Source organism: Lonchura striata, chromosome 4, assembly GCF_046129695.1.
Source record: "Lonchura striata isolate bLonStr1 chromosome 4, bLonStr1.mat, whole genome shotgun sequence".
Taxonomy (NCBI): Eukaryota; Metazoa; Chordata; class Aves; order Passeriformes; family Estrildidae; genus Lonchura; species Lonchura striata.
The window spans coordinates 14,293,301-14,307,780 of NC_134606.1; the positions used below are offsets into that span (position 1 = coordinate 14,293,301).

Below are 14,480 nucleotides of genomic sequence, written 5' to 3' on the forward strand. Positions count from 1 at the left end.
CTCATATATTCTCTCATTCCTAATTTTCTCTCATTTCTCTCATTCCTAATTTTCTCTCATTTTTCTCACTCATAAGAACCTCATAATTTTCACTTGTGATATACATGCCCCCTTCATAGCCTCATTACTTTTTGAATCTCCAAATGTTTCCTTGCAGATATTAGAAAGCACATTCTAGAGTTTAAACAGGAAAATATTTCTATTTTGGGAATTTAGATGGTTTAATTTTTTTCTCTCCTTATCTTTCTGTTCAGATGTGCCAGCAGAGAACTGTGTGCACTGCTAGAAAAGCAACAGGGGAGAAGTGTGAAGATCACAGAACACACAGCTTTTTATTTGTCACTTATTCTAAATTTGAAAGAAAAGAGTACCAGGCCAAAAGTCATTCTGTTAAGTTATTTAAAGTGACTGATGCTAATTGATCTATCAACAGTTTCTAATACATGTTGAATATATCACTCACCATTTACAGACCAAACTGTTGACTGAGATTCATCCATATTCATAAAGACATATAAGCCTATCTATTAGTGCAAGAAGTAATGCTGATGTGGTAATAAAAATACCCAAAACCACTAGCATTTTTCAGAGCATCCATGAAGACAATTTGAGACTTCAGAGAAGTAACTATTTTTATAATAACAGCTTTATTTCAAGCACTGTTTCTCACTGGATACAAGTTACATTTTGTGCTAAGTGTATATATATTAATGGAACATTTTCAAAATTATCCCTAGATAAAATATATGTATTTAAAATTATTACAACAACAGCTTTTTCCAAGTAACATTTTGCTGAGTGTTAGTTCAAATAACTGGAGAAAAAAAAATAAAAATGCATTGGCAAAATACCCTTCCATGGTGATGTCTTTAGAAGCATTTTGAATGCAGGGCTTCCTCATCCATTTTTATTCTGGTATCAGTCAAATAGAGAGGAGGAAATCTAAACATAGTTTCTTTTAAATATAATTTTAAAGAATATAGACTGAATTTTTTCAAGTGTGTGGTCTCATGTTTGATTTTGAGCCAGTCAAAAAACTGTCTGTTGCTTCTTAATGGACAATGTGTTTCTGAAACCTCTAATGGCATTGTTGTGCTGGTCCCTGTTAAAACGAAGTTCCTGGTATCCCAGAGCCTGTGTCAAGGCAGGAGGACTGCAAAGGTATCAGGCCAGAGAAGAACAGCGTGGTCACTGAACTGCACACATTGAGCTTCTGGAAGGATTAATGGTTCTGGTCACAGGCTCCTGACTGTAGTTGACAATATCTGCTTTCACCACTCTCTGTCATGAAAGAAAACACAGTAACAATCAGAAAACACAAACTGCATACTGGCAAAGCATTCAATGGGATTTTTATGAAATACAAAGGGGAAAATAACAAACAAACCAGTATTTTTTTCACTACCTTACAGGAAACCTTATAATTTTCATGATAATTCTAGGTTTATTCATGTTAAGCAGAAGTAAGTGCTTTGGTAGGTTATCACAACACTACAAAAGGAGTAGAACTTTCTTGCTAAAGCAGAGAATACAGTTTTACTTCCATTAATTTTTTTTTGTGTAAGAGTAATAAAACAGAATTTATTTGCAAAAGTTGTGCCATTCATTCTTTAATAATAATTGCCTAAATTGTAATTGGAAATTGTACCTAAGTCTTTTTGCCTTTACTCCAAGCATTTCATCAGCAAATATGGACTGAATTCAAAGCAAATTTTAAATACAGCCATATTTTAAAAAAGCTTTGATAGGCATACTGGCTAAAGATTACATTAACATAAAAAGAAGCTCTGCATACTATATTTATTCTCTAATACAGATCTAACAAATCTTAAACATTCCATACAAAGCATTTGATAAAACTGATGCTCTCTCCTACATAAGGAGACATAAATGTATAATTTTGCATCCATTTCCATCTGAGACAGCTATGTAATATTTTGAATATACATCACTGAATACAGTAACATGAAGAATTTAAAAGTTTCTAAAAACTATCTGATTATTAGAGACACTTTGTAATTAATTGTACACAAAGTTCCAAAATAATATGTTGAATATTACATGTACTTACACATATAAAACACAATCTTCCAAAAGAACTTACTTTAACAGTTGTTACTTCATGTAAAAGCAATGCAGCTTATAAAAAAGGAACAAACCAAGTTTTCCATCAATACCTGAACTACTGCATTGAGCAGACTTTGCTCTGGCAGTTGGAAGTGTGATGTTGGTGATCTTCTTCGGGATATTTCACTAGTTCTGCCCTGACAACATTCTGTTAACCATGTATCAACATGATGGATAGAGGGCAAGGAGAAGAATGTAAAAAGAAAAGAGAAGGAAAACAATGAAGAGATTAATCAGTAGTTGAAAAGAATGAATGGATAACATAAGATTATGCAGAAGCAAAATGAAAGTGCATTTTCAGGCCTTAGGCAGATATAACAGCAACATGTCTGGCTGGAAGCAGCACTCAGCACCAGGGCTGCTTCTCAAGCTTTTTCCAGAACATGCCCTCTCCAAGCACCAAAATGAAAGGCTCATACATGCAACCAGCAAAAGTGTATTAAGGCTAGAGAAGGGACAGAATAAAAAAGCAGGAAATGCAGTGGAAGAAAAGATGACAGTGGCCTATTCCTCCTGTAGGTCAAAGATACTTAAATACTACATTATCAGCTCATAGCAAGTGCATTAGCTGTACACATGCATCTTTTCCATCACATAACTATTACATTACACCTAAATATATAATCCAAAAGCAGTGACCAAATTAACAACCTCGTATCAAAATGCTCTAAGTTTTGATTTTTCTTTGTTTCATTTAAAAATAAAAGGTTCTCATTATTCCCCTTAAAGACAAACAAAACTGTTTTCTTATTATTAATACAGGTAATGGATACAGAGTTGTCATTATTAATACAGGGTCAATACAGGCTTCATGTAAAAGGAAGTAAAATTCATGGGACAATTTCATTCAACATTAACAGATGAAGCAGCAAAGGAGGTAAGTCTGCTATGAAAGACACCCTAAACCAGTTTAATATTTTTTCTTAAATACTTCAACATTCCTACAATATATTTTCAAGGTTAAAATTAATTAATAAATACTTAAATTATATTATTTTAAAGGAAACAATATATAAACTGGATTAGGAATATATAAACAGTATACATTAAAGATTAACTCTGTAAATAAAACCTGTATGTCAAACAAGCAACAATAATTGAACAGGCTGGCAAAGGACCTGGATTTATTATCTGCTGAAGTACTCTTCTTGAGCTTAATTCATCACATTCATATTATCTTATCTAGTGGACAACACTCATGATTTACTGGACTCCTGGCTTGATGTTATCAAGAGAAAGGCTGCCAAATCCCATGTAGGGCAGTAGTAGGAGTTTTAGCATTAAACAGCATTATCTGACCTCACAGGACCTAGTTTCTTCATACCAATCTTTTGACTAGAGCTGAGGGGCGAAACAAAACCCAAAAAAAAAAGGTCCTGCAATCAGTAGGCAATTAATTGTTCCTCAAACATTGGTCCAAATCCCATCCTGTAAACACAGGCAGGGTAGTGACCTATGCTTAGGTACACTGTAGCAAAAACCTGATGATCATAAATGACTTGGATTATCTAATGGAATTTCATCCAAATAAGAGTTTAAAATATCATTGCAACATTTCTTTTATTAATTTTTTGGTAATTAAAAACCTGGGCTTCTTTGCATCGGATTCTACATCAAGTGTATCATTGCCATGGTTGAAATCACTGTCAATAATGAGAAATAACCTTTCTTGGTCCAGGTGCTCTGTATTCCACATCTGACTTATCTGCCAAACACTTTATGGTACAAAGCTGGCACACACACACCGGTCTGCTGAGCTGGTATTTAGTTAGAGAGAAAACTACACATCACTCACAAAAATGCTAGCTCTTGCCAATGCCAAGGAACAAAGCTGTACCCCATGCAGTTTTTACACTACAGTTGAAAGTAAAAAATACAGAAAGAAAAATATTTGATTAATAAAGGAGTTATTTCCTCACATTTCATCAGACCATTGCAATTTAAAAGGGAAAGTATTTTGAGGACTGAAAATAAGTCAGAATCTGCAATTTTCTTATTTTGGAACTGTTCTATTTCAAAAAACATGTTCTACTTTCCAGTCAAGCATGAAGAGTAATCTAGTTCTTTGTTTCACCACAGTTTTGTCCAAATAAAGTTTTGATTAACAGTCATCTCAGCATGTTAACAGACAAGGTTTAGTAGCTCTAGCTGAGATAGTTTAAAAACTTACCACCCCCAAATGTCTGTCCTATTCCTCTGCTGGAGATCATTGCTGCCAAAGGAGAGTTGGTGGAATGTAACATGTACTTGCACCTCATCCACTTCAGCACAGTCTGGCAGCTTGTCCTTAAAACAACTTTCAGCAGCAGTTTAAGCTAAGCTGCTCAACTTCACCCTGATGTGGCCAAAGCACATGATCACCTTCCATTTTCTGATTCTGATGTGGGAGCAATACATTCCAACAAAAGGGCAGCAGCAAATAGATTGGGCTGCATTAATATCTTAAACTGCTACAGCTGTTTTCTGAAACAATGCAGAGTAAATATAATTCAATTTCTAAGACTTGTTCTTGTAGTTAATTAACAGAAGTCGTGCTGCTAATTTGAAGGTGACCAAGAATCTCATATACTTTTCAGAAGAGCATCTGCAGTTCTGCTAGTCATTGAAGCTCAAAAGTCATGAGCCAAACCCCACATGCTCATACAAGTTACAAAACTGTGTTTGGGACTCCTATTACTTATTTGTTTCCACCTATGAGTTGCATTTAAGACCTTCTCAGACTATAACAATCATAAGTGACTCTAAACACAAGAAATAAGATCTTCAGCCACAAAACCAAGTGCTAGAAATAATTTTAAAGCATATTCTCAATACTAGACAATAAAAAAAAAACATATAGCATTTGACTGTTGGCATTTTACACAAATTCAGTATTTAATCTTATATTTTGCTACTGCCTATATTGAATGAACATATCTGATGTTCTCTGACAATCAGATTCAAGCAAGAACCATCTCAGTTTTCAAAATAAGGAAATCTCACATTACACAAAATACAAAAATTCAAATATATAATCCAGTGTGTAAATAGTGAACATTTGTAAAAACCAAAATCCTTATTTAAATATTAAATCCAAGTCAGCACTTGTATACTTTATGGATACATTTACTATTGTCTTGTATTTATTAGATTCTTTATGCCATTTATCCAGCATCTGTCTATACACTGAATTTTACAGCCCAGTAGCTATTCAATGCCTAAAAACTAAGAAACACACATCATATAATTGTCCCACAAATTAAGCAAGACACATGCCCATTTCAGAGACAGAAGAGGGAAAAACTCCCACCACCACCACACTGAAGGGACCTGCATCTGTCATACAAGAGTCAATGGTAAAACAGAAATCTAATTATGGCATTGTCCTCTAACACCACCTCCTTCCAGCCAAGAGACCAGCTGCATGCTTTTGGCAAACAGCATCTACACATCACTTCAGTTTGGCTTTTCTACAGCAGACAAATTAATTTATCTAAAGGGAATTTATCTTCCCAAGGATATGAAAGTTCAAGTTTTTGCTCTCCAGATTATGTAGAGACTTTCCCTTTTCTATTTTTATGAAGTAACGGGGGAATTTGGTTCCATACAACAATGAGCCTAACAGACATTCCAATACAATTCTCACTGGGGAAACTCTTACCATCTCTTCAAAATAACCCTCTCAAAAGGATCAAAGGTTTTGCTGATAACAAAGTGCTATTGTTTGTTTGGAGTAGATTGAAATTATGCTCCACTAACAGAAGTTTGCAAATTAAGCATCTCACACTCTTTAGCTACACACATACTGTTGCACCACGTAGTGACTTCTGCCGTACCTGAAAGGCAACAGTGAAGTTTCTCTTCTGTCCAAATTAATTTCCTGGCTTTGTTTCTTTTGTTTTTTTGTCGGTGGTGGTGGTTCTTCAGAGATATTTTTTTACCTTTTTTATTTGATAATTAGAGCCTGGATTCACATCAATAATAATATATGCCACAGTATTTAATTTATGCAAATTAAATATTTCAGGCTATTGCTAATACAACTTGTGTAATATCAAGTTTGTCTGACCCGTATACTGCCTATTTGTTTGATCTACTCAATAAAATTAAAGGCTAATTACAATACTAAAGTAGAAGGAAGCCTACTTAAATCTGATACCAGTTTGACATAATTATGTGCTCTTGAACTGGGGCTATATGGAGCTTCCTACTTTAAAAACAACCTAAAACCAGACCCTTCCTTTAGAATGATCCAGTTTTATGTATAACCCTATCATTAGTCTCCTTTAAATTTAAGGTATTTGCACACCTTTCTACAACCTTACACCTGAGTTAAAGAACACCACTTACAGCACAGAGAGGTCAAGGACTGATATTCCAGTGCTAGATAAACAACCAAAAAAAAATTTAAGAGCTCTATGTGCTCAATTATTTAGAGATAAATAATCACAAAGCTTAAAGTAATAGATGGATGGTACTTTAATAGTAAAAGAACATTTAAAAGACACACTTAGTATTTCTCTGCCTATAAATTACAGCTTTTTAAAACTAATCTGCTTGTTAAGTATGCTCTGTAAGTTTATTTTACAATTTTACTGTTTGCAATACAGTTTTCTAGTTAACCACTTCAACACAGATTGCAAACACTGCTGTGGCAAAGCACTTTCAGAAATTACATATTTATTGTCTATTTCAAAAAGAAGGAGACCAAGCTGTACGTAAGAAATGCTTTGCCATTTATTTTAAATAAACTTATTGACTTATTTTGTGGTACTTGTTTAACACTGCTATTGAAAAGCAGATTCAGGATATTACACCACTAGAATAGCAACATTTTGGTTCACTAAGTAAATTTAAATAATTATAATCTCAAATGTCATTACACACGGTTGCCTCAGCAGTATAATTTTTCTTTCATAGGTTTCCAAAACTGGGCTGCAGAAAAATTTTTCAGTTTAAACCCATGCATATAATATAATGAATATCTTCCATGCTACCTGCATATGGATATGTATTTAATTTCTAAACTAATCTGAAGTGCTATTTTAAAAAAAACATCCTTAGAACCAAATTTTTTTCTTCATTTTTGAACATGTTTTTTTCTTGTTTCAGAGAGTTGATCATGGTGGATAAGTAAGGAATTATTATATTTCAGAAAGCTGTTGTGAAATTGAATAATTACCTTCAGAACAATAGATGAAGATTTATTTAAAGAACAAATCCACAACAAGATCACTTTTAATACTAAATAAAATACTAAAAAAATCCATGTCTTTGTGGAAAATCACCTGTGATTGTTCCAATTCCGCTTTGTTTAATTTGATGCCGAGTATGTCAGCAGCAATTCTCTGAAAACACAGGAAGACCTATGGAAAAAAAATAAATTTCATTTCAATGATTAAAAACAGACATCCTTGAGGTTCTTTCAAATATATCAAACCATTCCTGAACAGTAAACAATGATATATAAAATTATGACCTGTGCAAAACAAATCTGAAAAAAACCTCATCTGGTACTTTCAATTTTGTTTAAAAATTTGAGAAAATAACTCAACAATGGTACAAGGAATGAACAGTATGCTGGATTGTTAAGCAGCACTTCTACTTTGCCTCCAGAGACCTAAGTTTAAACAAGCTTTTACACAACCCACCTCTCAAATACTACTCTCGGTGCTATAAAATATGAATAAGTGTGCACTGCTGATGAACACTACAAGTTACATTTTATCTGCAGGGGTGTTAACAAACATCTGAGCTCACCATCTAAATACCTAACAAACATTGGTTTGCATCATGCAGCTGTCACCCACAAAAAAAAAAAAATTACCTACGGACATGCTCACCATCATTGTCAGTGAAAATTAAGAAAAATACTATTTGCACAATCTCTTCTAACACCCAAGATGGAAACCAGAAATAAATTAGTGGCACAACCAATGACGTGTGGTCACTTCTAAAAAAATTGCTCTTTGTCTAAACTCCTTGGTGTAGTACTGGCCTGTTCTACCAACATCTACAACAAGGATGGGCACACTGAACAGAGATTCTGAGGCTCAGAGATTGAGGTTAACCCACACCAAGCTCTCAGGTGCTCTGAGCTACATCACCTGCCCTGAGGACACTCTGTGCAAAAAAACATCAAGCACAAGTGCAATGCTTCAGCTATGTGATTTGGTGGACAGTAACACAGTTAGTAATAATAAATCTTCCATGACATATTCCTGCCCTTGAGATGACTTTCAGAATTTTCTAAAATCATCTTTGTCAAACAAGTCTGTTGAAAAGATCTGATGTAAACAAAACAAATCATTTAATTGAGTAAGACTCCTCTAGTCTATATTCACAGTAGCAATGGCTGCCTCTTCTTAAATCACTGTCTAGGATAAACACTCCATCTTCTGAAAGATCAGTGTGCAGCAGCAGTGAAAGGGATAATTCAAATTTCTCTTGAATCTAAAAAAGAACTGTTGAAACTACTTCTTTTGTTAGTAGATATTTAGGCAGAGATTTCCTGTTAATGTTTTCTAGGCATGGTCAGATTTACTTTTGTTTTTAAACAGTAAGCTGTGAAAAGTACATCAGTGTATCTAGTGGAATGCTGATGTAATAATGACTTAATAAAAAAGCTGAAATAAAGAGTCTGTCATAATTAGCAATTATAAATTTATCAATTATAAAAATGAACTGATTTTGATGGTCGCCTTGAGAGAAGAATACATTTTATCAGATGCATATTTTATTAAGTGTAGCAGTATGCTTTTTTCTTCTGTTTCTAGCATTAAAAGCCTGTATTTTCACACTTAAAACAAAAAAATATGCGAAAGATTTAACACAAACTATAAAGAGAATCAGGACTCACTGCATTTGTAACAGTAGTATTGTTAACACTTTATCAAAAAACTATTATCTTACAAAATTAGGCAGTTCACTGCACAAGATTCATCAAAGACCTTAATCCATTTGTGGACTATACCTCCATGTACTTGACCATGGTCTTACTATTCAAAAATATTAAAATAAAGTAAACTTTCTTGTCAACAGTAATATTAAGGAGACAAATACAAGATTGTTTTATGGGAATGACAAACTCATTAGGCATGAGACAGAAATCAAGCAAAACAATACAGTATGATTTAATTTGACTGATAATGTCATCTGAAAGTTTTCTTTCATATGCTTCCAACTAAAACAAATAACCCAGTTAGCTCAGAGTCAAAAGATTGTTCAAAAATGTACTCTGCAAAGCATCTAGTACAAATGCCAGAATGTTCAAATTTAAATGGAGCTGCTAAGGGAATGTCTCTCATGGCTCAGGACTCATATTAAAATCTTTTATTGCACCAGGGTCTTGTCACATTATTTACCAGTTGTTGGAAAATTCTATATTGATTGTCTATAGATGGGACTCCACCTGGAATGAAGAAATATACTTAACTACAGACTAACAGCAAACAGAGATTTTAGCAGTTTTCATGCTGATGTATAAGCCAGACCTTTTCCATCAAAATCTGCATCTCAAACTGAAAATCAGATGAGAAACCACTGCAATTTAATAAGAATAATACAGACTAATTAATATAAACATCTACTTTTCATGTAACTAAGGGATCGAAAAAGGGCCTGCAGCACTCAGTTCTCATCAGTTGGTTATGTAAAGTATAATAAAACTGCTGCATCTCAAAAAAAAAAAACAACAGACATCTACAAGTTTGAAGTTTTCTCTTACTTACAGAATCTCCTGTCTTGGCTGACACAAAATGGCTACTGAAGTTGTTTTCCTGACAAAATCGCTGGTGCTTGTCGGCTTTCACTGTGCGAATATGCTCCAAGTCAACTAAAAATAAGTTGAAGAAATGAAAAATTATTACATTGGAGCCCATTTAGTTACTCACCTTAGAAATTATTCATTGAAAACATATCAGATATAATACCTTCCTTTACAGGTATATGCAAATGCAAGTTTCTTTCTCTATATAATCATTTGCTAAAATAAAAGCAATGAATTATATCAGACTAATTTTATTTGCAAAACTAAAATGAAACTACAATTAAAATTTTATGGCCAAATACAACAAATGTATATCTCGAAGTACAAATTTATTTCTAGATACAGTCATATACTTTGTAATAACTCTGCTGTGAGCTACATACTAAAACAAGACAGAACTAATATTCCATACTCTGCTTGCAACCAAGATGTATATTGGGAATTCCAGTGTAACCTGAATTACAAAATAAATTCACCAAGCATATCTGAATCGACATATTTTTGCAAAGTAAAAATGCAAAAAAAGTTATAAAGAATTTTATTGCAGAACATGGCAATGCAAAAACACTCACTATAATAAAAAAAATTGACAGAGGAAAAGCAATGATGCTTAGTTACTCACATACAAGGCTTTAAATTCCACAAAGGTGTGGTTCAATAAATTTCAAAAAGTAAAATGCACCTTTCAGGACACACACAAATTTTCATTTTTATCATTTTACAACCATTGGAAGCAGAGTAAAGCTTTCAAATGGTATTTTATGCTGAAAAGCCCTGTTGCTTCCAAAATCTCACAGAACTCAAGTCTTGTGCAGGTTTTATTGTGTACATTCCAGTTTCTCCAATCTGATCCTAAGGTAATTGGAAACTATATTGAACAGTTTCTCTTTTTTTTTATTGCATTACGGTTTCTATAAGGGTGTTGACTCAATGTAGTCAAATTATAAGGCAAATATATTCAGAAGGATTTAAGGACAAGCAGACTCTTTGAGTTAATACAGGAAAAAAAAACTTCAACTGATTTCCTGAGGAAGGGACCCAACTGACTTGTAAAAACTTGTAAATTTGCAAATCTAGTAAGCCTGTATAATAGTGTTATTTGATTATCAGCTGAAAAAATGCTCTCCTACTACATAAAAGGTTTTATTTTTAAATGATATTGGAGGTCTTTAATTTGTAGGCTCTGGAGATTTTCTCTTGGAGATTTTTAGCCTAACAGAGGATTCCTACACCCCATTTATACTGCTTACTTTGGTTAATGTGGAGTTTTTGACACGTATTACTGTTCCTTGCACATCAGTAAAGCCTTGTTTGTAAGAACAGGCCTAAAATCATCCAGTTACCACAGACATTAATTTGTGAAGGACTAAAATACTAAGCTATTAAAACTAATGTTTCTAGTATAGTTTTTCCATATTACTAAATGTCCACTATATAATAAAGTTTCATTAAAAAAAGGGAAGAACAAATACATTTCCTAAAATAAAGCCTGAAGTAAATAACAATTTTGTTAAAAACTCATGCATTTAATTTTTTTCTCTGAAAAGTAACTACCAAGATAATAGACTCTTTTGAAATGCCTTTAAGAATAAAATACAGTATACTGCCTAAAACATTTAATTATTAACTATTATCTTTATGTTTCACATATTAGTTTTAAGTGCAGCTTGGTAAAAAAAACCAGATTACTCTTTTGGGAAAAATAAAAAATTTATTTTCTTTATTTTCATTTCATGAACTTTTAAAGGAACTTTAACCCAACCTCCAGATTTCACTCGTTATATTTCTCTGATTATACCTGAACTCAAAAAACCTACACACAATTACAATACAACTAAATAAATAGATTGATAGACAGCATTTACACCACATTCCTTTAAAATACCATGATATGCTTACATAAATGCATAAAAATAAGTTCACTAGTTACAATCTCTCTCAAACTCTCTTTCCCAGGAAGGAAAGAATAGAGAGTATTAGACAGTATGCAAAGAAAATAACAGGCTAAAAGGTTGATGAATTTCCAGGAAAAATGCCACAGCCATATTGGAAATCACCCTCAAATGTCTCTTCTATGAAGAAACATCTATAATATATAGCCAGTAGAGTATACACTACAGAAGAGAAATTAAAGCACAGAGGATCATAGAAACAGACTGAAAGTGAAAAATCAAGGTGTAATTATGTTTTAGAACTTTGTATGCTTCTCAGTCCTTCTCCCCAGTCACAAGTATTTCACTTTCTGTCTCCTGAATTTCGGGCTGCCTGCTCTGAAAAGTGCAGGTACCATCATGCAGGGAACTTCCAGGTGCAAGCCCACAGAAAATACCAGGTGATTCATGTTACGTTAGCTCTTGGTGAAAAACTGCACATTTTTAGCACAAGAAGAGTTTCAAGTGTTAATAAATATTTAACTACCCAAAACTACAGTTTGAAGTCAATGAAGAGCAATGATCCTAAGTCCAATTCCTTTGCATTGCCCACAGGCCAAGGGCATAATCATAGAGCTACTGAAAATAGCTAAAGACAGTGAACAGTTACCCTCCATTCCTTTTTCTTTAACATCTGACATTGGTCAGCTCAACAGGCAAAATTCTTAGCACACCGGGAGATAAGTCTTGTCCAGCTTTTATTTAGACATCACAGAAAAAAGACTTTAGGGAGAGCTTTGGAGGAGAAAAGTGATTTTCTGAAAAAGATGTTTATAAGGAATGCAGGGACTTTATAGACAGAAAACTAACAGCTGGCCAATGTGGGCTCATATGATGAGCCAATTAACAGCAGGAATAGGTATCTTGGGATGAAGAATGATACGAGAATGCACTTAAGCCATGAAAAGTTTAACAGCAAAGACGAATAAGTTTTGGATAGAAAGAAAGCGAATAAGTTACATAAATACCATTTGATTTTATAAACCAGGAAAATGATCTTGCAGAATATTCTAAATGACTAGATAACATAGCAATGGCCAAGAAAAAGGAATTATTGAAATTTAGATACAAAATGAGAACATTTTAATTCTGATAATGGCTATGCTAGGCCATATCTAACAAAGGTCTCAAAGAAGGAATCTGCAAGATTTGGCCACACATCAAACACAAACATTTAGAGAAAGGCCCAAAGTGAAGTTTATGTGCCAGATGGTACAGTCATCCTCTTCATCTTTAGGGAACCAGAAAGAGGGTAACAGTAGGGCAAATTTAATAGCTTCATTTTTACCAAATAGAATATAAACTGATGGCTAGAGATTCACAATGGAATGAATAAAGGAGAAAAAAGGCACAAGTTTGAAAAGTAGAGATTGAACTATATGCAAACAGTGACATTCTACAGCACACAAATGTTACAAACCAGTATTTTTGGTCATGGATTGAATACAAACTCTCCTATCTGCATTAAAGTATGTTTTCTGATCATGAAAAGCTAAGGCAAGCCCAAGATGTGTAAATGTTGGAGAATGCAGTGAGGGTATTTCTTTGATCTGTCATTTCAAAAATTCTAAATGTCTTAAAAATGGGATCAACAGGCAGAAGGGGCAGTTAAAAGTATACATTATGAAAGCAATAGTTAAAATGTCAAAGGAGTGCATTGCTAATTCCCTGCCTAGAATGGAACTACTTAATATATTTGCATTGAATGGAATATTTACATGAAAACTTGTATCAAGAGAAGCAGAGGGACATCATGAGCAATGGGGAAAAGAGAGGGAGATAGCATTATTCCCCTGACTAGCCTGATGAGGACAGAAAAAGGGGACTCATCAGCTTCCAAAGTATATTCAAAGTCCCTTTCAAAGAAAAAGCATCCACAATATAAGCTATTGCAGTTTTGTTTATTTTTATGCCTGAAATACACTCTAAAAGCCTCAAGTGACAACTACAAAAAAATGCATGGCTGCCAGATATTCTCCAAAATTTATCTCCATTGCCTTGCTTATCCTCTACAGAGTCCATTTTGTTGATTCTCTAAAATAAGAGTAAACTTTCATCTTGAAGCTTTTCTAGTATGAAGAGTCATTTCAATTGCACTAGCAAGATAAACTGCTGTTCCATAACAGGTTGATACACATGTGTATGTACAGGTATCTCATAAAGACACCAGAACATCAAAAACAGATTAGAAACTTTGGGAATTCAGATGTAGCTCTCAGCAAGGCAAACAGATCCAACAGAAATCTCCCCTTAAAGATTGAGCAAGCAGAGATCAACATCTGCTGCTGCAAAAGTAGGTAAGACTTACTAAAATGCTTGCTTCTCATGAATTCCAGGGAGTTCCATTTTGATTTATAGGTGAGATTAAACAGAGATCTAGTGAGGTGAAAAGAGAAAACACAATCTGGAGGAAAGTATTGAACTCCCACAGAAATCCCAATGATACTCCCTCTAAGGCATTCCTGAAGATTTCTTGGAAGAAAACCAACTCTATCCAAGCCAAAACCAGCAGAGAAGGAAAAAAAAAAGCCAGCCAAACAAAAAAAAAAAAAAAAAAAAAAAAAAAAAAAACAAACCCACCTGTAAGAAGAACACTGCAAGTGACATTTCAAAGAAGGACAAAAAAGTAAGTTTCAGTTATAACCAGAGAGACTTGATTAGGTTATATCTTCAGG

At 33.7% G+C, this 14,480-nt stretch overlaps 1 protein-coding gene across 2 annotated transcripts in view; it reads right to left on the reverse strand.

The window, feature by feature from the left end:
* Window positions 1-620: 620 nt before the first annotated feature.
* The window catches only part of RAB28 (RAB28, member RAS oncogene family), a 62,718-nt gene continuing 48,858 nt past the window's right edge, over window positions 621-14,480 (reverse strand). Inside the window, exons 5-8 of one of the 2 annotated variants that reach the window (XM_021554453.3) lie at window positions 9,837-9,940; window positions 7,395-7,472; window positions 2,178-2,275; window positions 621-1,281 (exon numbers count right to left, since the gene is read on the reverse strand). In XM_021554453.3, coding sequence (XP_021410128.2) covers window positions 2,183-2,275; window positions 7,395-7,472; window positions 9,837-9,940 — 275 coding nt within the window. In that variant the 3' untranslated portion in view covers window positions 621-1,281; window positions 2,178-2,182. The remainder of the gene's footprint in view (window positions 1,282-2,177; window positions 2,276-7,394; window positions 7,473-9,836; window positions 9,941-14,480) is intronic. The other variant, XM_021554454.3, reaches the window with a different exon arrangement.